The sequence below is a fragment of the Pogoniulus pusillus genome, chromosome 3 (assembly GCF_015220805.1).
Source record: "Pogoniulus pusillus isolate bPogPus1 chromosome 3, bPogPus1.pri, whole genome shotgun sequence".
In the NCBI taxonomy this organism is placed as follows: domain Eukaryota; kingdom Metazoa; phylum Chordata; class Aves; order Piciformes; family Lybiidae; genus Pogoniulus; species Pogoniulus pusillus.
Genome location: NC_087266.1, coordinates 373,473 through 400,446, shown reverse-complemented (window position 1 = coordinate 400,446; position 26,974 = coordinate 373,473). Strand labels below are relative to the sequence as shown.

At 51.8% G+C, this 26,974-nt stretch overlaps 1 protein-coding gene across 1 annotated transcript in view; it reads right to left on the bottom strand.

Annotated features, from left to right (window-relative positions):
- Positions 1–26,974, bottom strand: part of CPXM2 (carboxypeptidase X, M14 family member 2) — a 63,283-nt gene that overhangs the window by 22,116 nt on the left and 14,193 nt on the right. Inside the window, 4 exon segments of the mRNA XM_064139952.1 lie at positions 4,073–4,223; positions 4,723–4,807; positions 16,305–16,444; positions 21,277–21,386. Of these exon segments, the coding sequence (XP_063996022.1) occupies positions 4,073–4,223; positions 4,723–4,807; positions 16,305–16,444; positions 21,277–21,386 (486 nt within the window).

Below are 26,974 nucleotides of genomic sequence, written 5' to 3'. Positions count from 1 at the left end.
GGTGGAGTTTTCATCTCTGGAGTCGTTCAAAGCTGCCTGGGCCACCATCCTGTGCAGGGGGGGGGGGCTTGCCCAAGGTGAGCCTGCCTTGGTGGGGTGATGATCTCCAGAGGTCCCTTCCAGTCCCTATTGAGTCTGTGAGGTTTTAGGTCTCTTTCCAGCCTGACTGTAAGCTAAACTGGGACAAGCCCATGCCAGCAGCCATGCTGCACTGACCACACAGATGATTCTGGGACAGCAACACCTGTCAAGGCCAACACCAAAACTGTTCAGTAATAAGTTGATGGACTGAGAAATGGAAACCATGAAAAAAACTCCTGCTCCTTCCAGAAAAGGACAGATGTGTTCGCTGCACACAGGCTGCCTTCCCCCACCTCAAAATCTCCCTCTGTGGTGGAAGATATCCAAGTTTCACCGACACTGCCAGCATGCTGAAGGCTTTCTCACTCACCACAAGCCAAAGCACACAGTGCTGCTATTTCCCTAATACTTTAATCCCATTCCTTCCAAAGTCTGCCTCTTTTTCACCTACCTAACAGCAGTACCATGGAAATGGCTGCGAGGGCTGGGAGACTCGATGGAAACTTCAGAGACCTGCACAGTAAGGAGCAACAGCATCTCTTGCTGCTCCCTCCAAAGCAGTGCTCAAGTTGGCAGCTCCTCGGAGAAGCAGCACTCCCGTTTTGCCAGGCTCTGCTGTGAACCTGCCTGCCCGGCTGGGTTCGTGCTGCAGCAGGAATTCAGGATCAATAGAATTAGGGACACTGAGAGGCGAGCAAGCCTTGTGCAGGGACTGTTGCAGCAGCAGAGAGTAAGAGATGAAGAAGCTCAGACCAAGGAAGAATCGAGTCGAAAAGCCCTCGCTTGCTCGTGGCATTGCTTCAGGCACTCTCTTCCAAGGAGAAATCCGTTCGGTTGCTCTACTGCTGTGCTGGTCTTTACAGACCCAGCAGAGTCGGCAGTCTGCAGGTAAAAGTAGCTTGTTGCCTTCATAGTCCTTTGTGAAGGACAAGAGGAGAAGGCAGCTCTGGAAGTGCTCAGCTACTTTGCAGCATGCAAACTCTGGGGACTGCCCACCCCGTGAAGCCCAGCAGCTCTGCAGCTTGTGCACACAGAGGGATTTTCTCTTCCATTACAAGCTCCTGGCAGCACCCCGAGCTGCAGAGCTGTGATCTTCAGGGGGTCTCCACTTAGGAAGTGAGCAACTTGTGCTGGTCCTGTCCACTGCTTCAGTTGCAGGACCAGGCTGTCACTGTCAGCTAAGATGTTCTCTCACAAACAGCTGACTGAACTGAGTCCTGCTGTGAGCATCACCACCTGTGATGAGAGCTGCTTGTACCAAGTCCCAGCTCTGCACAGGAGAAGACACTTCAAGTTACAGGCAGCTGGCAGGAAGGGAGGAGGAATGAGGAAGGAGGACCAAATGCTGCACCTGCTGCAAAAGGACAGCGCTCCCCTTACAAAGCAGTCAGAGAGCACCTTGTCTCTTGGGTGGGAAGTGATGGCCAAGTCATGGGCACCAAAGCCTTTCTAGGTAGGAGCCATCACAAATTGAATTTCATCAAACATTGATTCTATTAGAATAATTCCTTCAGTACTCTACAGTATAAATGAATGCATGAGGAGCTCAGCTAAGGTTCTCTCTCCTGTCCCTGTGTCCTTTTGATCATAAACAGCTTTGTTCTGATTTTGCTTAGGTCTGGGAAAGCAGAGGCCAGAAGAGGAATTCCATCCCCCTGAGGCAGTTAGCAAACGCCTCCGCGTGTCCATCTGCAACTGTACAAACACACAAGTTTTGGAAACTGGGAGAGAATTTAGTGTTGGGGCTTTGTCTTCCTCTATGCCCAGTGAGATGCAGCAGCAAGGATCCTGTGCCCCGGGCAGGATTCCCTGGGCACTCCCAGCTAAGAGTTTTTTTGCTCGGTGAAGCAGCAAATCACTCCTGCAGCCTGAGCGCCCGGCGCTGACGCAGCTGGGTAACACAGCTCTCTTGTGTGGAGCTCCTCTCACAGCCTAGAAAGAGTTGCTTGCCAGCAGCAGCTCAACAGTAGACCCCAACTTACTTCATGACTAATATGTAAGCAGGCACCGATAACAGTTGCAACGTCTCAGGCATGGCCGCTGGGCAACCAGCAGCTCCGTTCCCATCCTGGAAGCCAGCCTTTGCTCACGGTGTGGGCCAACTCCCAATGCACCCAGCACAAGCAGCAGGTTCTGCTGACCAAGCCCTGCTACAGGAGTGAGTCCTGGCTGTCCTTAGCTATTTCCATCACGTCCTGCCATTTCCAAGGAGCTTTTCTTGGAGCATCAGTCTCTCAGCCTTCTGTACTCTGGTCTTCCTTACCCCTCTGTGAGGTGCAGACTGCATGCAAATTGCTTGATTTACCCAGGCATTACTAGAGACACGACCCTGACCATTACAGCCTTAGAAGACATGGAAAAGGCGTTTCAGAGCCAGCAGAAGTGAGCTGCCTTCCTGCAGGCCTGCCCTTTGACCATCTGGGGCTGGTTCCCTGGCACCCCACCTGCCCACCAATTGTCACTGACTGGGGAGAGCACAGCACAGGGAGCTCTAACACAACAGCCAGGCTGCTCCTCCTGACAGCTTCATTTCTGTGTGTTCCTGGAAACTGCAAACACAATCCAAGCCCCAGCAGGTGTTCAAGGAACCTCAGCACCCACACAGCTTCTTCCATGGACCTTTGGGCCTTGGTAAGAAGATGGTGCACGAAATGCCAGAGCTCCATCTCCTTGTTTTTGATGGATTTAGGAGGCTTCCTTGGTTCTACAGACTAAATCCCTGACAAGTCTGGTTTCCAGATCATACTCGTGCAGTGTTTGGCAGTGGTTAGCCAAGAGGCTAGACCCCTGCCAAGCACTTGCCATATCTAAGCCTGGAACGTGGCAGGGTGACACTAGCCAAGGGTGAGGAAGCCAGTTACAGGGAACTGCAGAGCACCTCACTGTGTGGGTGGATGAAACGAGCTGAAAGAAATGCATGGCTCTGATTCTGAGCTAAACAGACAGGTCAGCAGCTTAGCAGCACCTCTCAGCACTGCCAGCCCGGGTACAGCTGGACACACACCCCCTGCGCCACTGTCTGCGTGCTTAGTGGCAACCCCAGCCTGCTGTGCCTGCAGCAGGGAAAGGACAACAGCCCTAAGCTATGCATCAGGGTTTCTCTTTTTCCACCTTTCTTCACCAAGGACAGGACCATTTGCCTGCCTCTCAAGCTTCCAAGGGTCCTGCTGGATTCAGGTAACACTTGAAAATGGCTAGCAATTCTTCACATGCCCCAATGCCCTCCCTGCCCCAGCCAGGTAGTGCTGGCCCAGTCCACACTATTTGCCTTCCAGTTATTTTGGGAAATCCTGTGGCCTAGACAATGGCATTAAGAGAAAATAGACTGCAGATAATGCAGTTCTAATGGTTTCAGTCTTGCAATCCTCTCTGTGTCCCTCCTCTGGACCCATTCCACTGGGCCCATGTCCTTGCAGTATTGAGGGCTCCAGAGCTGGGACACAGGCCCTGCAGGTGAGGTCTCCCCAAAGCCAAATGGCACAATCCCCTCTCTCCAACTGCTGCCATGCTGCTTTGGATGCAGCCCTATAGCTGTGCTAGGAAAGCTTCCTCTTGATCTGGAGGGCCTGCAGTAGAGTCCAAGCACAAGGTTCCCCCCTTTCCCTTATCTCCTACCCACGAGTTCTTGACTTGCTTGTGGCTCTTCATCAAGGACATCTCTTTACATTCAATCCATTGCTTAAGAAATGGCCACTGTGTGGTAGCTCTTCCAGCAGCAAGGCAGTGTCCAGCTCCTGTCTGTTGCCCATGCTGCACATGTTTGTGTAGAGGTTTCAGCGTGGGCTGTTGGCTGTGTTCCCTCCCAAGAGAAAGCTCTCTTAAGGTGTTCCCCTGATGGTTCCCTGTCAGCTGCTACCACCTGGGGAGTGCCTGGAGCATCTCAGTGAGACTTTGGGCATGCTGCCTACAGACAGGCACTTTATCAAAAGCAAAGGAACTTGAAGGAAGTGGAATTTCTGAGTCTTGGCATGAGCAGCTGAGGAAGCCTTACCTGGCAAAGGACACCCTAGGATTTCCAGCCTCATACAGATGCTGCCTTCCTCAAACCAGGAGCGGGGGTTTATGCGGATGTAGCGCGCGACCAGCGGCACTGGCAGCATGTTCAGAACTGGGATCTCCTTCTCGCTGTTCCCTTCAAAAATCTGCTAAGGCCAAGCACGTGGAAACGGCAGAATCAGTTCCTCAAAAGAGCCTTTGAGCACTTCTGGTAACAAACTCAGCAGGTACAGTGCCAGGATGATGGTGGCTCAGGCTGGAACTGCTCTTCAAAGAGCACCACCCTGCCGTGCCTTCCACAGGGGAACAAAGGAGCCATAGCACCACAAGCTGCTCTCCAACAAAGGGCACTTCATGGACTTGAGATGTCCCCACGGGCCAGCAGTACAACACTGACCCTTGCACAGGCCACGCAACAAGAACTGTGTGCCAAGCAGGGCCACTGCCAGGGTGGCATTTGCACCCACAGGCAGACAGATGCATTTGTCACACAGGGTGTCCTGGAGCCTTCTCTGGGGCACCTGATCTGCCCTGCAGTCCTGTAGCCCTACACAGACTAACCTGGCAAGCCAAAGCACCATGCAGGCAGCCCCCACTCCCCCACTTCTGCTCTCCTCCACAAAGCATCGGTTTGCAGCTACTCACCACATCGCCAGATTCATTTCTGACAGCCGTCCACGCGTGGCTGTCGTTGCTCACCAGTACTCGGTAGGAGGTCACCCAGTTGCTCCTGGAAAAAGACAGAGAGCATCAAAGTTACTTCATCCATGGCTTAGAAAGGATCCAAATTGTGTTTAACATAACAAATCTTGTAAGACTGCTAGCAGTGGAAATCCCAGCTGGCAAAGTCATGTCAACACTTGGCTGGAAAAGCAACATCCCATCAAGATTCAGCAGATAATTAACAAAGCCTAGCACACAGAAGCTGAAGAAACCAAGACAACACTCAGGGAGTGGTTACTGCTCTCCTGCACATGCAGACCCGGGGATAAATGGATGGTCCACAGCAGACACAGCCTGCCTTCCAAAAACCTCACCTTTTCTGCTAAGGGAGTTAAATGATTTCTGCTGTTATGATCAGAAAGGATGGGGGAAAGTAATGAATGTCTAGGAGGAGAAGCCCATGAATTTCAACCAGCAGCATTCCCATTTCTTCCCACGTCAGAATGGCAGGAGGCAGCAGTCCTGCTTGCATTTATTAGCAATGGATAGGGAAACAGAGACAAGTCTGTCTCTGCACACCAAAGTCCAACTGACCACAGCGCCCGCACACTGCTCCAACACCCAGCTGAGCCTTCCTCTTTCTGGTGCCCTGACAAAAATCAGATGTACAGGTAAAACACAGCTTTATCTCAAAAGCAAACTCTGCACTCACACTTGTGCTGTGCTTTGTCTGCGTCCACCTAGAGAGCAGCAGCCAAGCTCAAACACTGCTCGCAGTGTTCTGAGTGAAGGTAAAGCTGTGCAGCTCTCACACTGCCTGAGTACTCCCCAGGGTAATGGCCAGACAGCTACGGAGAGGGCAACACCCTGACTCTCCTCTCGTATTTGTTGGTCTGGAAGGGCAGCAGTGGTTTATTTTTTCCTCTAACATCTTTCTGTTTTCAACAGGCAGTGACTGGGAGGACAGTTGTGGCTCGGAGGTTTCTCTGCACTGCAAGCTCAGCCCCGAATGAAGATGTTCTCCTTTCAGGTACAGAAGCTGATGGTGCACAACTTGCAGTCCTTCAGAACAGTCCTTGAGCACAGGCTCCCAGCTACGTGGTTGGAATGCTGGAAATGAAACCAGGGTAAGGAAAGCTCCTGGGGCTAGGAAGTACAGGGGCAGTCGGAGCAGTTATGGGAGAAGCAGCAGAGCATATGAGAAAAGTACCTGGGAAGCCAGACACAGCCAGGAAGAGCTTCCCCTTGCCCTGCAGTCACACAAACACAGTTCATTTGCCTTTCTTTCAAAATCGGCCAGCACTATTGGCAAACTACCTGTGCAGACACACAGCCACCAGGCTGGGCCTGCGTTTGAAGGGACAGGCTAGGTTCTGTGTGTTCCCCAAGAGTGTCAGGCTTCCAGTGGAGACCAAAAACTGCAAGGGTGGAACGAGAGCAAGGTCATCATCCACAAGATCAGTGCAACCTCACTTAGCTTGGCCTTCTACAAATGGTGACCTTACCCTCTTTCCAACTACCTGGAAGAATGCTGTAGCAAGGCAGATGTCCATGTCCTCCCCAGCTGCACCAAGAGAGGTTTAGGTTGGACATTAGAAGAGACTCTTCCACTAACACAGTTGTCAAGCACCGCAAGAGGGAGGTGGTTGAATCTCCATCCCTTTATGTGTTTAAAAGATGCAGAGATGTGATGCAGAGGGACATGGTGGGGTTAGGGAATGGTTGGTACTCAGTGACCTTAAAGAGCTTTTCCAACTGGAACCATTCTATGATTCTGTAAGTGGGAAGCAGATTTCCCTCTTGCAAAGATGAGAAGTAGGAATTCTGGAAAGAATGAAGATCAAAGCCACAGGAAGAGAAAACATAGCCTGTTGGGACTGAAAACAAGACAGCCAACAAGCAAACAACAAATGCCCCACAGGACTGAGAGCAGAACTTGTGGGTTTGAATGATTTCAGGCCTCCTTTGGAGGGGTTGGGTTTGGGCTCTTATTTATGTTCTTGGTCATTTATCAAAACCCAGATAGATGCTCCAAAGTGGTAATGGCACAAACCAAACACCTGTTTCTCAAGTACTGGAGAACTCTTTTTCACTTCAACTGCACAAATAAGATTAGGAGGGCAAACAAAACACATCCATCTTCATTACACCTGGGAAAGCAATTCAAACAGAGCACCACAGCTGAGGAACCCCAGGCCAGTCCTGGGCAGTCTTTCTAATGGAGACCTTGGTAAGGACAGACAGTTTTCAGAACCACCTTATTTACATTCCTATTGTGCTCACATTTCCAAGCTAGGGCTTTGATTTCCCGTGTTTTATTCCTCCCACTTGCTACAGATACACGGGCTCAACCCTCCCCCAACAGAAGATGCATATTCGCCAGCCACAGGCATTTGCCACTCTCAGCCTGCTAGCCGAGGCAGCCTGCCAGGTGGAACACAGACAAGACCGCGTCCAGCCTCCTGCGTTCGGGTACAGAGGGACTGCAGAGGGTCACTGGACCAATCACAGCAGCACACACCACCTCCTGCCGCCTCTTCTTGCCTACCAACTGCATCTGTGGAGCTGCGGACGAAAACCATCCCAGCTCGATCTTCTGGCCCTAAACACCTCTAGTAGCTTAAATTCTTCCTCCTTCTTTCCTGTGTCATAAGAGAAACAGCTTCAGCCAACGTTATGAAGGCTACTGCAAGTTCACATTCCCTTCAGACACTGCATCTCCTGCCTTGAATTCCCTGGGGCGAGGGAAGGGGGCTCTGCGTCTGTCTGTGCAGCCAGTGCCTGGCAGGCTCGCACAGCCTTGTGCTAGCAGCAGTACTGGGAATGCCATCCAGGTTGTTAGCTGATGCCAAGAGGATGTAGCTCACTGGCCTTGGCATCTGCAGACACTCATTTCTGTGGCCTGTCACAGCACATCTTTCGGGGGCCCCTCAGTGCTGAACACTGAAGCTAGCCAAGGAGAGCTGGCACAAAGCTATTAACCTTCCCAGTAGTTAGGGTGTCCCAACATTTTTTTCAGTAGAAGCTCCTCAGAATCCACTCTGTAAGATTCCCCTGGCCCTACCATTACATTTCTCAGATATCTGCTGGGTTGAGAGGCAAGGAGCCATGTTTCAGGGGGAGTTGTATGCCAGCATTCAGAAGAGAGAATGTGTTAATTATCCAGCTCTTTTCTGGCAGGGGGCTTGGCAGGGCAGGAGTCCTTGCGTGACAGCACCTCCAAAAGCACCCAAGGTTAGCTCCAGTTCACTGGAGTGCTGCTTCCATGGCTGCCTCCCGAGTTCCACAAGTGCTGGCAAAGGGTCACGAGGTACAGAGTGGGCAGGAGCCATTTGGACCCAGGTCTTTCCCATGAATCATCCCCAAAAACTTATGCCAGTCTGAGCTCTTCAGGAAGAGCCTGAGGAATCCCAGCACCTACTGCCAACATTAATTCAACCCACAGACAGTAAATGCAAGACTCAAGAGGCTGTTCAGAGTCTCTTCACGTGGTGGACGTTTAAATCATCCCTATTAGGAGTTAGCTGTAGCTTCTCCATGACACAAGAGCTCTAGACCAGGCTTGTCTGAACAGCTTTACATCTAGTGTCATGTGGTGCACAGAAATGTTCCCTTTGTCCATGTCCATCTGGAAAACAAGACCAGCTCAGCAATTCAGTGACTTTCACAGGGAGAGAGGGGAAATCTGAAGCAAAGCAGAGGGTTCATAACAGAGCTCCTGCAGCCTTAGGCTCCTGCCCAGAGAATCAGCTTCTCCTTATCCGACCACAGCATCAGGCTGCTGAGCGTGGGCAAAGATACCACAGCAGCAGCAGAACAAAGAAATCTTTCTGCCTTGCCTTGCCCAAGATAATTTGCTTGCTTTTCTTCCTGTGCATTAGGCACAGAGATGAGTCCCAGCTCAGCACAACACACAGCAAGTGCCACATGAGAAGATGTGGATGAGTGCCAGGCCTTGGGCTGCCCAGCCTGCAGCACATCAGCTGGGACTCGGATCATTTGGGTAGGGTCTGAGGCAGCGTCTGCTGCGGCTAACCTTCCCAAGCCAAGCTTCTCAGATAGGGAAAGCTGAATGAGCAGAAAGGAAACAAATCTGACACGCTCAGCCTAGTCTCCAAGGATGCTTTTCCACTCCACTCAACCCCACTTGATTTGAGAGGAACCAGGAAGGTTGGCAGGTGCCAGCTAGCAGGAGCTCAATTCTACAGTGGCAGAGGTACTGGGGATGAGATTAGCAAATATTGCAGATGATGCTAATGGGAATTCTACCCATGGACCATATTCTTATTCTCCTGCCATCACTATAATCTGATTTGGATGCATCACAACCCCCTAAAATCACTGGGAAACAGGAGGCAGGCACCCAGATGTGCATCCTCCAACAGTGCATAAATTGGCAAGTCAAAATACTTGAACCAGCAGAACTGCTGCACCAGAACAGTGCAGGGGAACAGGAGACTGTGCTCATGCAACAGAACCAGCTGCTGAGAGCTGCACTTTGTCATCTCACCCAATTAAACAAAAAGCCATCAGCATTAATATTCTATAATAATGTTTATGTTGGTAGAGTCTTAAAACAGCCACTGCTCAGCAGCTCCCAAAGCAAGCCAGGGCAAAGCAAGCTCAGGCTCACCACAGGTAGCTCAGCAAGCTCCACAGATCAATTAAAACCAACCTGATTTCAGAGAGGGAGCTCAATTAGCAAGCAAGGGCATCTTTAAAGTCTTTTAATAATTGAAATCCTTGAATGTTTAATTTTTAAAATGGCTTCTCAGTGACTTAAATTAATTCACTGCTGTGAATTCTGCCTCTCTAGAGGCCCTGTGAAAAGAGAGCTTAGGGCCAGAATTCCACTTGCTCACGTGAACACAGCCCAACTTTTCAAAGCTCTCATTTCAGTCAGGTGAGGTTGGGGCTGCAGATGCATTTCCCACCCCATGTCTGCTGCTTGCAGCCAGGTGTGGACAAGTTTTTAGTCTCCTTCTGACCTTTCCAGAAAGTCTGGTGCCAGATGTGGGTGTTTCCTTCTACTCATAGAATCATAGAATCAACCAGGTTGGAAGAGACCTCCAAGATCATCCAGCCCAACCTATCACCCAGCCCCATCCAGTCAACCAGACCATGGCACTAAGTGCCTCATCCAGTCTTTTCTTGAACACCTCCAGGGACGGTGCCTCCACCACCTCCCTGGGCAGCCCATTCCAATGCCAATCACTCTCTCTGCCACCAACTTCCTCCTAACATCCAGCCTAGACCTACCCCGGCACAACTTGAGGCTGTGTTCCCTTGTTCTGTTGCTGGTTGCCTGGGAGAAGAGGCTACCCCCACCTGGCTACAATGTCCCTTCAGGTAGTTATAGACAGTAATAAGATCACCCCTGAGCCTCCTCTTCTCCAGGCTTCAGAGAGTAGCCCCTGAAGGGGTTCCAAAATTTCGATGGTCTTAACATCTGTCATTTCTGGTGCACCCTGAGGCTGCCTCCTCTCATCCTGTCACTTGTTCCTTGGCAGAAGAGACCTGTCTTTTTTACAAGCCTTCTTTAAGCACTGAAGGCCACAATAATACTGCCCCAGAGCCTTCTCTTCTCCGAGCTGAACCCCTGAACTCTCACAGCCTTTCTTCTCGTCAGAGCTGTTTCAGCTCTCTGATCACTTCTGTGACCTCCTCTGGACACACTCCAACAGATCCAGGGCCTCCTTGTGCAGAGGACTTTGGAGCAGGAGTCCTCTCAGACCAGGGTGTGAAAGTCTCTGTTGCTCCATCTCCTTCTTTTTCCCCTTCAAGGCAAAGTTCTGCTTAAGAGTAAAATAATCTTCACTGTTTCCTGAGGAGGTGTTCAGGAAACACGAACTTTGTGGCACTTCAGGGCATGGTCTAATGGCCACGGTGGTCATCTTGTTAGGGGGTGTGTGTAGGGTTTGTTGTTGTTTTGTTTGGGCTTTGTTGGTTGGTTTGTTTCCCAAAAGGTTTCAGAGTTCTGCTTTGGGATGTGAACATTCTGCACAGTTTACCTCACCCATGGTTCTTCTTCTCCCTGACACTTTGTTGTTTCCTGGTGAGCACAGAGAGTGCATCACTTAACCTGCTTGGAAGGCAGGCTCTAGGTAACTGTCTGCTCACACACACAGCTGACCTGCTGAAACCTTGCCTCCTCTTCTGAAACCCAAAGCATCTCTGCACTGAGCCACCCAAAGCGTTACCTCAGCCTACAGCCTCCTGATAGAAGTGATGCTACTGAGTCATCCAGCCACAGTCTGGGCTGTGGGAAACATCCTTCCTCTGGCTTTCAGATTCCTGCCAAACTGCTCCAAGTGATTAATATTCCCTCTCCCTCCGTCAAGTGCTTGCATATTTTAACCCTTCAGATGGCACAGTTCCAGGGTGATGCTGCCAGGGGCCCACTCAGCAGCCTTCTGCACTGGTGTTTAAAGATGCTTTGCAAGACTAACAGAGATAGTTGATAAACAATGATTTGACTCAGTGCTCTGCAAGGGTTTTTCTAACAGAACAACTCTGTGATGCATTGGCAGCAACACAAAGAATTCCACACTGTATTTCTCCCCCAAACACTCATCCATGTAGCCCAGTTATGGCACAATCCACCTCTCAGAGCAGGCTGTCACATGCCTTTCTAGGAGGTCACGTCACTCACACCTCCTGTAGCCTAAGGCGGCTGCAGAGAGGTCACTGATGTCTGCCTATTGACTCTTGGATGCTCGTTGTGAAAGTCTTCTCCAGGTGTTCCACTCATACACAGGAACCAGCATCCTGCCCTTTCCCAAGGTGTCAGAGCTTTTATTCACATCAGTCAACCTCAGGCACTTCTCAGTTCTGGGTATCTTCACTGTAAAAAAACAAAGAGATGTCCTGGTCCCTTGCCTGTGAAATTCAACGTCTGCAGGTCTTGGGCAGTCTGAGCACAGTGCCATTCGTTCTGGGCAGCCTGAGCACAGTGCCATTCGTTCTGGGCAGCCTGAGCACAGTGCCATTCATGCTGGGCATTCTGAGCACAGTGCCACTCGTTCTGGGCAGCCTGAGCACAGTACCACTCATGCTGGGCAGTCTGAGCACAGTGCCACTCATGCTGGGCATTCTGAGCAGGGCCATTTGTGTTGGGCAGCTTGAGCAGTGCCATTTGTGCTGGGCAAAGAAGACTCTGCCTGAGCAGCCCTTGAGTCCACTTTCTCATTGACTGGAATAAAGAAGACCTCCTCAAGCCCAGTTTCTTCCCTGAAGGGCTGTCAGGTGCTGGAACAGGCTGCCTCCCCTCCTGGGGGATTTGAAAGCCCTGTAGATGTGGTGCTGAGGGACATGGCTTAGCAGTGACTTGGCATTGCTGGATCAGGGTTGGACTTGCTCATCTCGAAGGTCTCTCAACCAAAGCAGCTCTGTGATCCAATCTGTCACTGCCTATAAAGCTCCAGCCCCCCCATTAAGCAAGGCTAGGTGCAAATTGGTTGTCTCTGGGCCATCCAGATCAAGCTACAGCTGCCAGAGCTGCTCTGGAGTAAAGTGTTGCTTCTGACACCAGCACAGCAGCTTTGGCTGCAGCTGGGAGATGGGAGCAGAATCCAAAGGCAGACTGCTCACAACTCGAACACTGCAGCCCTGCAGTGGCAGGGCAAAGTCAGTCGGTGCAGGGTTCATCAGGCTGTCCTTGCTGCCCTCCCTTGTCATTTCACACATCCTCATTAAGTCAGCAGCAGGAAGCTAAGGGGGACCAGGTACAAATCTGATCCAGGCAGAAGCCCAGAGAGAACTTTGAGTTAAGTTCATTTTTCCACTCTGTTAAAGTTTCTTTTTCAGCACAAAGAAGCAAAAGAAAGTTGCCTTTCTGATCCTTTGTCACCACCATATAATCTGGTGAACTTAACATATATCCTACTGTCTTGATCTCTTTTTATGTACTGCTGGGAAAGCCTCCAAGGCTTGAAGAAAATCTCCCCTTGGCTCTCAAGTTTGGCAGGCTCTCACTTCTGAACACAGATCAGAGGGGTGGGGAGGAGTGGCTCTAGTCTCCCCCACCTGCAGTCAGCCCTTTCTCTCACACCTTCCTCTGGGCTCTGCAAGCTCTCTACCCTTGGGGCTGAGCTGGTGGAGCTGGGAAGGTGCCTCGGGTACCAGAATGCATCTTTTTGCCCGACCTGTCCTGTCATAAGCAGTCTTTTTTGATACCATCACGGTCAGTAGCTACGTCTGTGAAGGAAGCTAATCAATCTCCTTCCCTTGCAGGACCCAGGACAGCAAATTGGTCACAAAAGAACCTGCCCACACCAGTGGAAGTCCTACAGTCTGTTTCTCCTGGACTGGCTTACCAAAGGCTGCACACAACCCCTGTGACTGCTCCCCGAGGTTGCCACAAACACCAAAGCTTCCACAGGTGCCTCCAAATCCCACCCTAAGGCAACTTCTACTCCAAGCTCAAGGCCTCTGCTGTTGTCTGGATTGGATTTCTCTTTGCACAGCTCTTGTCCAGGATTTTGTTTTCATTTTCTTCTCATTGTCCTGACTGCTGGAGGAATTTGGGTAGGAAGTCAGAGAGAGGATTTTTCAGGCGCCTCTAGACGAGTAATTCAGAAAGCAGCATCTGCCATCCCGAGCATGGCATTCCCTGGGGATGAGGCCCTGGGAACACAGCACTCCACTCCTGGCCCAGATCAGGGCTGCAGAGCTCAGGCTAAACTCTTGTGAAAGCACAGACGTCTGCTGTGGGACCTCAGAGGCTATCCAGTCAGCCTTGCAACCCAAGGGCTTGCACACGCAGAGGCAGAGCACACAGCCCCAGCTACACTGACTTCATCTGTTCCTGGGGATGAGCAGCGCGAAGGGGAGGTGGTCTCCAGGGAAGGGGAGGTAGTCTTCAGGGAAGGGGAGGTGGTCTCCAGGGAAGGGGAGGTAGCCTTCAGGGAAGGGGAGGTGGTCTCCAGGGAAGAGGAGGTAGTCTTCAGGGAAGGGGAGGTGGTCTCCAGGGAAGGGGAGGTAATCTTCAGGGAAGGGGAGGTGGTCTCCAGGGAAGAGAAGGTAGCCTTCAGGGAAGGGGAGGTGGTCTCCAGGGAAGGGGAGGTAGCCTTCAGGGAAGGGGAGGTGGTCTCCAGGGAAGGGGAGGTAGCCTTCAGGAAAGGGGAGGTGGTCTCCAGGGAAGGGGAGGTAGTCTTCAGGGAAGGGGAGGTGGTCTCCAGGGAAGGGGAAATGGTCTCCAGGGAAGTCCCACAGCCAAGGTTATATCCAGAGACACCAAGGGACATGGTGTCCATCACACTGTGACCAGGAAAGCCACCCCCATGGCAGCCCCTGGGGTGTAAGCTGGACGTAGGGAGGCAGGCCAGCCCTTCCTTGGGCTGTGTCTCCCCATCCCTCCAGCCTCTCCACAGGACAGAGCTCAGGATTACAGCACAGGCTTTCCAGCAGACCTCAGCCTGCCCCTCAGTGCATCTCATCCAGTTCAAACCATCTTTGCTCCTAACAGGCAGAGCTGTGTCGGTTTCTCTGCTGAGTGGCAAGCCAGGAGGAGCCTGCCCTTGCTCTCCCTTCAACAACCCTGCTCTTACTGCAGAGCCTCAGGGTTTTGCCCACCAACTCTTCCTGGGGGATGAGGCCAAAAGCAAGGGCAGGTAACTTAAACCCAAAGCAGAGAGATGACTGAATGCCAGCTACAGACAGTGTCAATCCCTGCTGTAAGCCTGCAGTAGAGCTGAACTAAAAACTGAGGTATGGCAAGGCCAAGCAGTGCAGCAGTGGTGTGGATAGCAACAGCCATGCCAGGAGTGTGAACACAGGAAAGAACAAAACTCTGCCACAGTAATTATCTCCCTGACACAGAACAGTGAAATAAATATAGAGACTTTACTGCTGAAGAGGCTCTACTCCCACAGCAGCACTCAGAGAGAAAAGACACCACTGGGAATAGCAGACTGTAGGAGAGCTGAACGAGGAATCTTTCCTTACAGTGATTGTTTTCTGGTTTGCCTTTTTTAACACAGCAAATCAATGTCAAGCGATGAGAGCTCTGCCCAGAAGGGATCTAAGGAGGCAGGCATCTCCTGCACGCCTGGTCAAAAGGCCTGGCAGCACAAGAGGGGTTATTTGCCCATGTAACTCCGTGAGGCTCACAGAAGAGGAGACTGAGCACTGTGAAGATCAGGGGAAAGCAAAGCATCGTTTCCAGGTCCCACCTCCTCCAGCTGCCTGCCGTGTGCCTCCACATTACTGCACCACAGAGCAGAAGCAGGTCAGGTTACCAATCAGTACCTCACAGAACCACAATGTTTCATCTGGAAAAGACCCCAAGAATCAGCGAGTCCAACCACTGCCCCATCGCTGCCAGCACCAAGCACCACAGCTGCACACAAGTGCGAAGCTTCTTTCCCAGGGCCATATGCTCCTTCTGCAACCAGAAAGCTCAGAACGGCTTTTGGTGAGCAGCACCATCTGACCAAACCTGAGTTCCCGGGCTCAGCATATCAGGACTGCCTCCTCAGCCCTGTGGGAGAGGGCAGCTGCCCCGTCCATGCCAAGCACCCCTGCCTCTGAGGCTCTTAGCCAGCAGGCTCCAACTGCATCCAGCAGCACAGCGCAGGGCGCCTGCGGCAGGCACTGGAGCCCAGGCGCGCACACACCGCACGGCAGGGAGGCTGGGCTGCAGCTTCTCTAAGCTCCTGCCAGCCCCGGCCACGCTAGGATTCTGTCTGCTTTGGCCAGATTCTAAATCCCTCTACAGAACAGAAGAGAAAAAAGGTAGTGTGTTAGACGTGAGGCCAGGAGCTACCCAGGACAGAGGGCAGGAGAGACTCACTGCTTCTGCGGAGCAGGAGCGAAGATGCTGCACACTGACTGCGAGTGTAAAGAGAGATTCTGTTACAGGTGAAGCCAGCCTGAAGCCACCTCCCCACACAGACCATGAGGGAAGGAGGGATGTGCTCTGCCCAGAGAGAGGTGTGCAGGGAGGAGAGGAGAAGGGAAGAGAGCAGTAGCAGCAACAGCAGCCAGGCACTGCCTCAGGAGCTGCTATACCAGAGAATGGGATAGAATACAACATTACAGCATCCTGGGAGCACCAGGGCGGGCCCCTGGGATGGGCCTTAGTCTCTGTAGCTTTCTTAAGGAAACTTGGGACTCTTCAGACTACCACAAGCAGAGATACAAACTTGCTTTAACAGCTCATTTGAAAATCGGGTTGGTTTGGCATCTTACCAATGACTTTGTGATTGCTTAAGTATTAGGAAATCCCAAGGGCTACTGGCCAGAGTAAGGTGATAAAGCAATCAAGTGCTGGAAGAGAATGAGGAAGTTCAGCACAAGCAGGTCTGCCAAGTGGAGGCGTTCCAAAGGTGCATAACCCAAGGGTACTTTGCTGCATCCTCTGCCTGAGGTGGATAAAGGCTACAGGAATTTGCTACCTTTAAGCTGGCATGCTGTGTCACATTGCACCATCGTCTCTGTTACTGCTCCTCTGTCCAGCTGCTTGACGGCAGCGCAGCATCTCCACCCTTTCTCTGTCCCTTGAAGGGGCAAACCACCACAAGGCAAAGCCAGAACCCCGTGGAGCAAAGCAAGGCTGCACTTACGACCAGAGGGAGTTCCTGCCCTGCGTGATGACCCCGGTGAACTTGGTCAGCCTGCGGGCATCCACCTCAATCCACTGGTAGGGGTCGTTTCTGCCAGCACACCAAGCACCGTCATAAAAATCGTTTTCATTAACACCTGCCTGAAAAGAAGGCAAAAACAGCTTCAGGAATCAGAACTGACAAACTGGAGGTCTTTCACGGGGCAAGGGCTGAGCAAAGCCAAACCCATGGACTCATCATTCATTCCACTTACTCCTTTGGCTCTGGTGTGGGGACCCGAGAGTGGCACTCTCAACAGCAACATGGAGTGCCACAGTACCTGCTCACTCAGAGTGGGGAGGGGAATTCTGCAAAGCCCCTTAAAAACAAGAACTGTCGCATGGACATTCCAGTGAGGAGGCACAAACAGAGCTTCACTGTGGTCCACCTCTCCATGCCTGTGGCCTGGGAGAGCCCTTTATCCAGAGAATAATCCACATGACCTCCAGAGTTCTGAAAGCCCTGAGAAGCCAGTGCCAGCCCATGCAAGCAATGGTCTGTGCTGGAGCAGTCTGCCTCCTCCGGAAGGCAGCAAGCACCTGCAGGGCACGCGGACACAGCAATGCTATTTCCCAACGAATTTTCAGTCCCAGAATTATTATGTTTCATCACTAAGGTGTCAAAGGTTCAAAATTCAGGTACATCCAATTGCTCCAACTTGTGCACCAATCATATCCCAGTTTATGCTGGTAAGAACTCCACCAACAGCCTCCTCCACCCCTGTCAGGGAAATAGCTGCAGGGGGTTTTGAGTAAGCTGTATCCCAAATCCCTCTGAAATAGCATTAAAAGAAACGCAGCCTCTGAGCTGGAGAGACTTGTCTGATTGATAAAGCCCAGGAGATGCCTGGCACCAAGCTGGCTACTACCATAAAGAGCAGAGAAACTGTTCCCCAGGGCCCTCTGCACCCTTGTGCAGTCACATTTCACCTGTGCTCAGTGTCAGCCGTGCAGTGCCAGGACTGGATATCCTTCAACATTTCCCCAACAGAAAGCATGGGAAGCTTTGTAAGTCCACATTAGAGAGAGGTCCTGCAGCTCTGGCAGACAGCTGCTGTCTGTGCCTGTGCAGGTGTGTCTGTAACACACAAGTGAAGCACACCAGAACACAACTGCCTGCTCAGCTGCCTCCATTGCCACAGAGTGCCTACCACAGGGGACCTTGCTTGGCTCCCACTCCAAGAGAAGCAGCAGCTGGTAATCCCTTTTCCCAATGGGAGTCTTCTGGTGTCTGAACGAGTTGCTGCAGAACAGAGACACAGATTCAACTCCCCAAACTTCTCATGTTCTCAGGTATTACATTCTAAAAGAGGGCAGCCTAAACAAAGGGCTTCTTTTGCTGCACCAACCAAAGTTACCCAGAGCCACCTATTTTCATAGCATTTCATACTGTCAGCCTGGTTGGAAGAGACCTCCAAGCTCATCCAGTCCAACCTAGCACCCAGCCCTATCCAGTCAACCAGACCATGGCACTAAGTGCCTACTTCCAGGTATTTAGAGTGGACTTTGTGTACAAGTCTGAGCACAGGACACAGAGGAACTGTGAGCAATGGAAGATAAATTCTTCCAGGAGAGATGAACAATGGGAGAAGGTGAGGATATAGAAATGATTGCTGACCTGAGCTGTGACCTTCCTCTTCAATAAGTTCCCACGCACTGTAAGTAAAGACTAAATCTGAAGTAGCCATACTGAGAGGAATGATAGCACTGCCTAAATGGACTGCAGTGAGATTCCAGTCTTCCACCACCAGCCATCTGAAGCTGCAGTGAAGCTACACCTACTATCCAACTACTTCTGCTTCAGCTCTTCTCCATTCCCAGCAGGGTGATCACAAATGTCACTGTGCCATAAGAAAGAGGGAAGAAAACATTACTCATCTCAGGTATTTATAGCAAACACTGCCAAAGGGGGAGAATTGAAGCACAAGGGTGGAAGGTAGGACCTAAATGATTTTGTCTTCTATGTTTCCATATTGGAGCTTCTCACAGGGAATTGGAGAAGAAAAACAACAGACAGAGAAGCCTCCTGCTTATCTGCACACAAAGCACTGCTCTGCATGGCTGATCCCCAGTGCTGCTTGGATTTCTCCAGCAAGGAGAACGAGGAAGAAGAAACCTATTTCAGGTGCTCCCCACCACTGCTACTTCTTGCACAAGTGACAAATGCTGATGGCTTTGGGCCCTGGAGGCAGAGTCCCTCAACAAATATCATTTTAGGCTATGACTTCTCCTGATGAAGTTGAACCCCAGCAGGTGCTGTAATTAAAGTACTGGTGCTCTACTGCACTTGTAGGGTGGATCTCCAATATTCATGGCTCCAATAGCAGTGCTCCAGCTCTTAAGAAGTCCCAACATCATCACCGCATTCGTGCAGATCTGAGAGCAAACCAGGTGCCCCAGAGTGCAAGGTGACAAGAGAAGCAGATCCTAACAGGCCCTATCCAGACCTGCCAAGCTTGTCCTTCTGCAGAATAAAGCAAGCACCAACTGATTCATTTTACATGCTTCAAATAACCTACCCAGAAAAAACAGCCCTCAGGAGCCTTTGAAATGCTTCATTATTCTGCAAACTGCCTGCGAGCTGAGGTGGTGCCAGTTACCTGGGGTGAGCTCTAAGCCTCTCAGCTGACTTCACATCAGATGAGAGGCTGAGCAGAAAGTGGATTTTGCCTTTGGGAGGAACAGAAGAGTCACATGAATGTCCTGATGGCACCGTGGTGATACCCAGACCATGGCACAAGGGCAGCAGCCCATAAAATTGCTGTACCTGTAGGTTAGTGCTCTGCTGGGACTTCACTGGCACCTCTGCCTCTCAGACTCAGGCCAAGTGGGTTGCTTGGTTGTTTTTCCCATGTGCAGCACTAAAGAGTATGAAAACACAGCTGCTGAAATACCACTGCCTTGTGCCTTCTGCCTTTGCCCTGCATGCCACAACCTGCTCTTCAGAGCAGCAAAGAAATCCCCAGGGACCTGTGGTGTGTGATAACATCTCTCTGTGAACAGTGCTGAAAGGCAGAAGGCTCACTGCAAAGGACAATCACCCACTGAAAGCCAAGGGGCATTGAGAGCAGACACAAGAAAAAAGAGCTTCTCCAATGAAGGTGGTGGAACACTGGCCTGGGCTGCCCAGAGGGGTGACTGATATGCTGTCCTTGGAAGCACTCCTGGTCAGGCTGGACAGAGCTCTGAGCACCCTGATTTAGCTGAAACTGTCCCTGCTCGCATCAGGAAGGTTGGAGTAGATGACCTCTGAAGGTGTTTTCCAACCCTGTCCATTCCATGTTTACAGTTCTGGGCTCCTCAATTCAAGAGAGATGTTGAGATACTGGAACATGCCCAGGGAAGGGCAACGAAGCTGGTGAGGGGCCTGGAGAGGATGAGGGAGCTGGGGGTGTGCAGCCTGCAGCAGATCAGGCTCAGGGCAGAGCTCATTGCTGTCTGCAGCTCCCTGCAGGGAGGCTGTAGCCAGGTGGGGTTGGGCTCTGCTGCCAGGCAAGCAGCAAGAGAAGAAGGGCACAGAGTCTGAAGCTGTGGCATGGCAGGGGGACACAGCCTCAAGCTGTGCCAGGGCAGGTCTAGGCTGGATGTTAGGAGGAAGTTGTTGGCAGAGAGTGATTGGCATTGGAATAGGCTGCCCAGGGAGGTGGTGGAGTTGCTGTGCCTGCAGGTGTTGAAGCCAAGCCTGGCTGGGGCACTGAGTGCCATGGTCTGGGTGGTTGGGCAGGGCTGGGTGCTAGGTTGGGCTGGATGAGCTTAGAGCTCTCTTCCAACCCGCTCAAGTCTGTGAATCTGAGATGTTATGTTCCTGTAGAACACATATGGACACCACCTGCACACCACTGCTGCTCAAGGCTTCTTCCTAGCACAGAATATGAAGCAAGAAGCAAAATACCTCACTCAGACCTGAAAATTAAATCTGAAGGTTGCAGATGAGATCTCACATCACACTCAACCTGCTGCACCTGACACGGACTTGGGAAGAAGGGACAAGACCTACCTCCATTTGGGTCTCCTGCCACTTAGCACCAGTGGCTCCATTGTCCGTGTGGCTCCACAGCAAAGTGTGCCAAGCTTTCTGGCCAGCACTAACTCATTAAAACAAAGAAGGACAAGAAGTAAGGGCGGGGGGCAGCAGTTTCTTCCCTGCAGGGAAGCCAGCAGAGCTGTTTGCACGGAGACTCTAGGAGAACGTGAGGCAAGAGCTGAAGGTGCACAGCAAGGCTCCCGCCTCCTTCCAGCGGCTGCCCACCCGGATGGTGTCAGGGTGCACCATGCGATCTGCACTGCCGATCAGAGCTCATCCTTCCCGGGACAGTAACCGGCAAAGGCCCTCAGCCGGAGGGAAGAACAAATAATCTAAGGGAGGGTAACAACTAAACAAACCTAAGGGATCCTTTCTCCCTTGCCGTGGCCCCAGCATGCTTTGAGGTTTAAATGTACTTCCTTATGCAAAGGCACCGCATTTACCCTGGGGAAGCTAAAGCAGACTGTACGCTACTGAAGAGCTTTTTGGTACCATAACCATTGCCTCTGAGACTCAGCCTTGGGGCAGCTGCTTCCCTGGAAACCACCGTTTCAGCCAGCATCGTCAGCCACTGCCGGCAAGCAACACGAACCGAACTTGCTGTGAGCTTTGCTCCAGACTGCTAAGGCAGCCGCGAAGGGAGCGGCTCTGGGCTGCCTCCACCTTTGCTTGCTCGAAGAGGTCACTTTGAATCTGCACCCTCGGCACCATGAAGTGTGGAGCTCTCCTCTAAGCCCCACACAACTAAAGACCGTCCAGCAGCCTTCTCCCCTCCGCACTCGGTGGTTCCCCTTCATCGGCACCACAGGAGCTGACGAGGCAGTCAGAGCCAACAACCATCCCTCGGTCCCTTTGTAACGCAGCACAGCCTGAGGCCATTCTGCCTCTGGAGGAGCAAACCTGCTGTTACCTGAATGTTCAGCCTGCCCCTGTGGGCCCCCAGCCCGTACCGCTTGGCTGTCGAGGCGTGGAGCTGGAAGTCAGTGATTTTTAACGTCTCCAGACCAAGCGGAGGACAATCTACAAAACAAAAGATCGATTAAAGCGCAATTAAGGAAGAAATCCCAACACAAAACAAGTATTCAAAGCTCCCGGACTTCCACCCTGCCGGGCTGGGGTCCTCCGCTGAGGTCAGTGAGGACTGGCAGCGCTCACAAAGGCAGCCGAGCGGAGCTGACTTACAGCCGGGCAGGACCTGGCGCTCGGAGGGGCTCGGATGCTTTGTGCTGCTCGCTCTACGCTTCGGTCTGCCGCAGGCATGCACAGCATCTCCTGGAACACCACTTGCGGTACCGAATGCCAGTAGGCAGCCTTCTGGTTCACCCTGCTTGGGCTTTCGCGGTGTGGTTTGGGTTTTTTTTTCTCCATATGTAGATTTATTCCGCCCCCCCCTCCCCCCCCGGATTCATTCCCAGCTACTGTACGAAGTTATGTTTCCAATGAAAATCCGTTCTGGAATGGCAGTCACTGACCCTGCGGAGGCACAATAGCGTCGGGGGCTGGGGGCTGGCCAGCCCAGCTCTGCGGCCTGCGATGGCCAAGCACAAAGAGGGCAATTCTGAAACAAAGGACATCTCTTTAAGTCCCAGGACTGTACACAGCCTTGAAGAAAGCAAAGCAGATGCCATTACCCATTGCCAGCTTTGGAGAAGGTCTCACACAAAGCCAGAGCCAAATGCCTCTGTCAGCAGCAGTAAAGACAAGTGCTAAATACTGCTGTTTTCTGAGGCACCAAGACTCATCTCAGCCTTACACGGGACAAAATGTAGACCGTTCTCCATGTCAGATCTAATTACCGACACCAGCGGTGAGAGAGGATGTGTAAGGAAAGGCGCAGGAAGGGAGAGCTCAGAGGTTTCTGTTTCATCGGCTAAGTGTTTTAGTTGCATTTCCTTAAGGAGAGTTTCGTCTCCCATGGCATTTCGGTGGGGAGAAGGCTCAGTCTCTGCCGAGAGTGAGTCAGACAGCTGGGAACTGCCTGCCCTTCTTTAAATAGCTCAGTCCTCAGGACAGGTCTGGAAACCCCTCCCCGGGTGTAAGCTTGCCAATGCTTGTGCGCTGCAGCCTGCTCTGCTCTGAGAGCAGCACCGCTGCTCCACTCTGGCCCCGGGCACTCCGGAGCTGCAGCCTGCTCTGCTCTGAGAGCAGCACCGCTGCTCCACTCTGGTCCCGGGCACTCCGGAGCTGCAGCCTGCTCTGCTCTGAGAACAGCACCGCTGCTCCACTCTGGTCCCGGGCACTCCGGAGCTGCAGCCTGCTCTGCTCTGAGAGCAGCACCGCTGCTCCACTCTGGTCCCGGGCACTCCGGAGCTGCAGCCTGCTCTGCTCTGAGAACAGCACCGCTGCTTCACCCTGGTCCCGGGCACTCCGGAGCTACCCAGAAGTACTCATGGCAGGTCTGAGCTGAACGCAAAAGCTGCACTCAGTTCATAAAACATCACAAGGGACAAGCTGCAAGTACTGCACGCAGCTAAGAAAGGAGTAGGAAGCACCCCGCAAAGAGAACATCCAGCTCCATCAGCAGGAAATCCACAGGAGCTCCAGCTTTTTCCAGACTGCATTCCACAGCCATTTCTCTGCTACTGAGCAGTCAGGGCTTATGGAGCCAGGAGATCTGCAGTCCTTTCTTCATTGTTACTCCCCTCTGCAGGGACCTATTTTCAAGAGAGTTGGAGGAAATTCATTATTCTGAGTCTGGCAGCTGCCTGTCGCTGCTGCCTGAGGCTGCCTGGAGTGACATCCACCTGTCAGCATATGCACAAGGAGTGGGTTTGATTTAGCTCAGGCTGAGGTGCTCCTGATTTACTGTTAAACTGCACTGTTCTTGGGCTGCCTGTGGACTCAGGAAGGGTTTCTCAGACTGCAAGACGGCTGAAAAAACCCCAACCCTGCCTGTATTTTATATCTGTTTCTAGGGAAACTGAAACCTGGTAATAGGCTCCCAAATGTTCATATGGATCTCAGTTCAATGTAGAATCACAGAATGGTTTGGGCTGGAAGCAGACTTAAAGATCATCCAGTTCCAAACCCTCTGCCATGGGCAGAGACACCGTCATAGAATCATAGAACCATAGAACCAACCAGGTTGGAAGAGACCTCCAAGATCATCCAGTCCATCCTATCCCCCAGCCCTAGCCAGTCAACCAGACCATGGCACCAAGTGCCTCATCCAGGCTTTTTTTGAACACTTCCAGGGATGGTGACTCCACCACCTCCCTGGGCAGCCCATTCCAGTGCCAATCACTCTCTCTGGCAAGAACTTCCTCCTAACATCCAGCCTATACTTCCCCAGCCATCACTTGAGACTGTGTCCCCTTGTTCTATTGACGGTTGCCTAGGAGAAGAGGCCACCCCCCCACCTGGCTACAATGTCCCTTCAGGTAGTTGTAGACAGCAGAGAGGTCACCCCTGAGCCTCCTCTTCTCCAGGCTAAACAACCCCAGCTCCCTCAGCCTCTCCTCATAGGGTTTGTGTTCCAGGGCTTTCACCAGCGTTGTTGCCCTTCTCTGGACACTTTCCAGCACCTCAACATCTCTCTTGAATTGAGGGGCTCAGAACTGGAACTCTGAGCCCCATCCACCCTGGCCTTGAGCACATCCAGGGATGGGGCACCCACAACCCCTCTGGGGCAACCTGTTCCAACGTCTCACCACTGCCACAGTGCAAAACCCCCTTCCTAATATCTAAATCAGCTCTCTTCCAGTCTGAAGTTGTTACCCTTTGTCTCCTCACTGTGTGTCCTCTTGCTCCAAGTCCACCATGACTGAAAAGGAATGACAAGCATTTCTCCCAGGCAGCTGGCCTCTCCTCTGTGACCACCCTGATGAGGAACAGAGCAGCAGGATTCTCCATAAGAGACTCCTGACCCAGGGATATGTCCATCCGAGCAGCTCTGCACATGGTCTCGCAGTAGCTCTGTGTTGGCTTCCACAAGAGAGGATCTTTGAATTTTGTTTTTAGTGAAATTAGGTCTTCAGTTTGTAGCAGAATATTTGGCTTATTAACACAGGGAAATCACTTTTCCACGTCCCTATGAGCTACACCATCCATAAAGTGCTGAAGAGAGGAGCACATGGGACAGAAACATCCACCCGCAATGGGTAGAGGTGGTGGGGCAGATCCTGAGTAACTCCAAGTTACTGACTATAGTACAACACAATCTACCTAAAGCTGACATTTCACTACTGAAAAGTACCCAAGCCACACAGATCCTGAGTCATGCTGGGAATTTGCTTTTGGGTGAGGTGTTTTGTGGGTTTGTGTCCTCCCTGCTACTGCAGATAACCAGGAAAACCTCTTTTTGCAAACCACAGAGGCAAAGAAATTGATTTATGACATGCATAGAGATGTCAGCTTTTAATGTATTGCTTTAATATACTTCACTCTCCTTCAAGAGATCTTCCACACAGCCAACAACCTTCCTCACGACTTTTCTATGCCCCATGCCAGGCCTGGAGACCTGCAGAAGCTGCAGGAATTGGGTAGCACCAACGATCAGAGCAGGCCATACCTTACAGATTCAGCTGCAAGTCAGCCAGCTACTGGCCACTGTTTTCCCCAGCTGAAAAAGGAGTCACTGCAAAACACAGGGGGTCCAGCCTGGCCTTGAAAGGCCTCAACTCCACAGAGTGTGCACACAGCCACTCACTGACAAACCACACCTGCCGCATGGACGTTTTAGAGTGACTGCAGAGCAGCAGCAGGGTGCAGGAAGAGGCTGAGCTGTGGACGTTTCTCCCCTCCTGGCAACACATCCAGCCACTATTTCCTGCAGGATATGCAACCAGAAGTAGGTATTCACTTCAGAAAAAAGCCATCAACAAGACATCTGAGTCAAATTAATTCATAGACCTAAAAAGAGCTGGATGCAGGCTCAGTAACATCTGTGTCTTGAGCAGCATTCTTGTGAGGTTTGCATTTCAAAAGAGCTTTCCCACTGGCTCTGCTAAACGGCTGTACCTCAGTGGCCACTATTCCTAGCTATTCCCAACTATAATTCCCACTATTTCTCAGGTGGCCAAGAGAGCCAATGGCATCCTGGGCTGGCGCAGGAGCAGTGTGGGCAGCAGGGCAAGGGAGGTTCTTCTGCCCCTGTGCTCAGCACTGCTCAGGCCACACCTGGAGTGCTGTGTCCAGCTCTGGGTTCCTCCATTGCAGAGAGATGTTGAGGTGCTGAAAGGTGTTTGGAGCAGGGCAGCAAGGCTGGGGAGGGGCCTGGAGCACAGCCCTGTGAGGAGAGGCTGAGGGAGCTGGGGGTGTGCAGCCTGCAGCAGAGGAGGCTCAGGGCAGAGCTCATTGCTGCCTGCAGCTGCCTGCAGGGAGGCTGTAGCCAGGTGGGGTTGGGCTCTGCTGCCAGGCACCCAGCACCAGAACAAGGGGACACAGCCTCAAGCTGTGGCAGGGCAGGTCTAGACTGGATGTTGTTAGGAAGTTGTTTTCAGAGAGAGTGATTGGCATTGGAATGGGCTGCCCAGGGAGGTGGTGGAGTGGCCATGCCTGGAGGTGTTGCAGCCAAGCCTGGCTGGGGCACTTAGTGCCATGGTCTGTTTGGTTGGGCCCAGCTGGGTGCTAGGTTGGGCTGGATGAGGCTGGAGCTCTCTGCCAGCCTGCTTGGTTCTATGATTCTGTGTTTCTGCCAGGCAGCCAGAGGACTGCAACCCAGCGAAGGGCAGCAAGGGATCCCTGATGCTGCAGTGCTGCCAGCCAGCTCCAGGTCCCTTGAAGTCAGGAAGGGGCAACACTGGAGAACCACTTCAGTCACGACCTCATCCTTTGAAAGGTGAATGTACTGTTTGTGGGTTAGGCTCTGTAGCTGAAGGAGCTCCTGATCTCCCTTCTGAAGCCAGCATCAGCCCAACGCACAGCCTCAAGGTGGCTCTTGCAAGGGTTATTATCCCAGGCTTGGATGCAGTCTCAGCCTCACAATGGCTTTGCCCTACAGATGCAGCATCTTCCACTGAACCTCAGATCAACCAACCATCCTCTGACACCTGCAGTGCCAGTCCAGCTGCTCTGCTGCAGCACTGCCTGCTCTTGGTGATCAAACTTCATTAGCAGGCCTTCCTAGCGACACATTCATGCTGCAAGTGAGGGATGTGAGTGTGAGCAGGGCAAGGAAAGCTTCTGACCATTGCTATTGCCTACATTCCTATTGCATTTAGTTTTCTTCTGGTCTACATAAACATTTTCAGATAAGCACAAATTGTCTTTGTAGCTTTTGTATCTAATAAGGATGCATTTAGCAGATCACTCTGTGCTACTCTCTGGGAGGCACAGCAGACAAATGATTGTTTTAGCTGAAGAATATTTCCCATCAGTGAGGAATGGATTCCGTTTTTTCAAATGGAAAGGAAAAAAAACCAACCCAAAAAGCAAAGCATCATATTTCCTCCTCACTTATGTTTCTAAGAGCCATACTTAGAATGGTTTTCAGTTCCCATAAGTCTGTGCCTAATGCCTCATGCCCAGGGAAACTCAGTTCTAGAAATGGGCACATAGCAGCCTGGTGCAGCCTGGCAGTCTCCTTGGCATTTGGCAGCAGAATGCACTCAGGCTGTTTATGTTTCATGATCCCAGGTGTGGTTTTGCTCCAGGTGCTTTGTCATTTT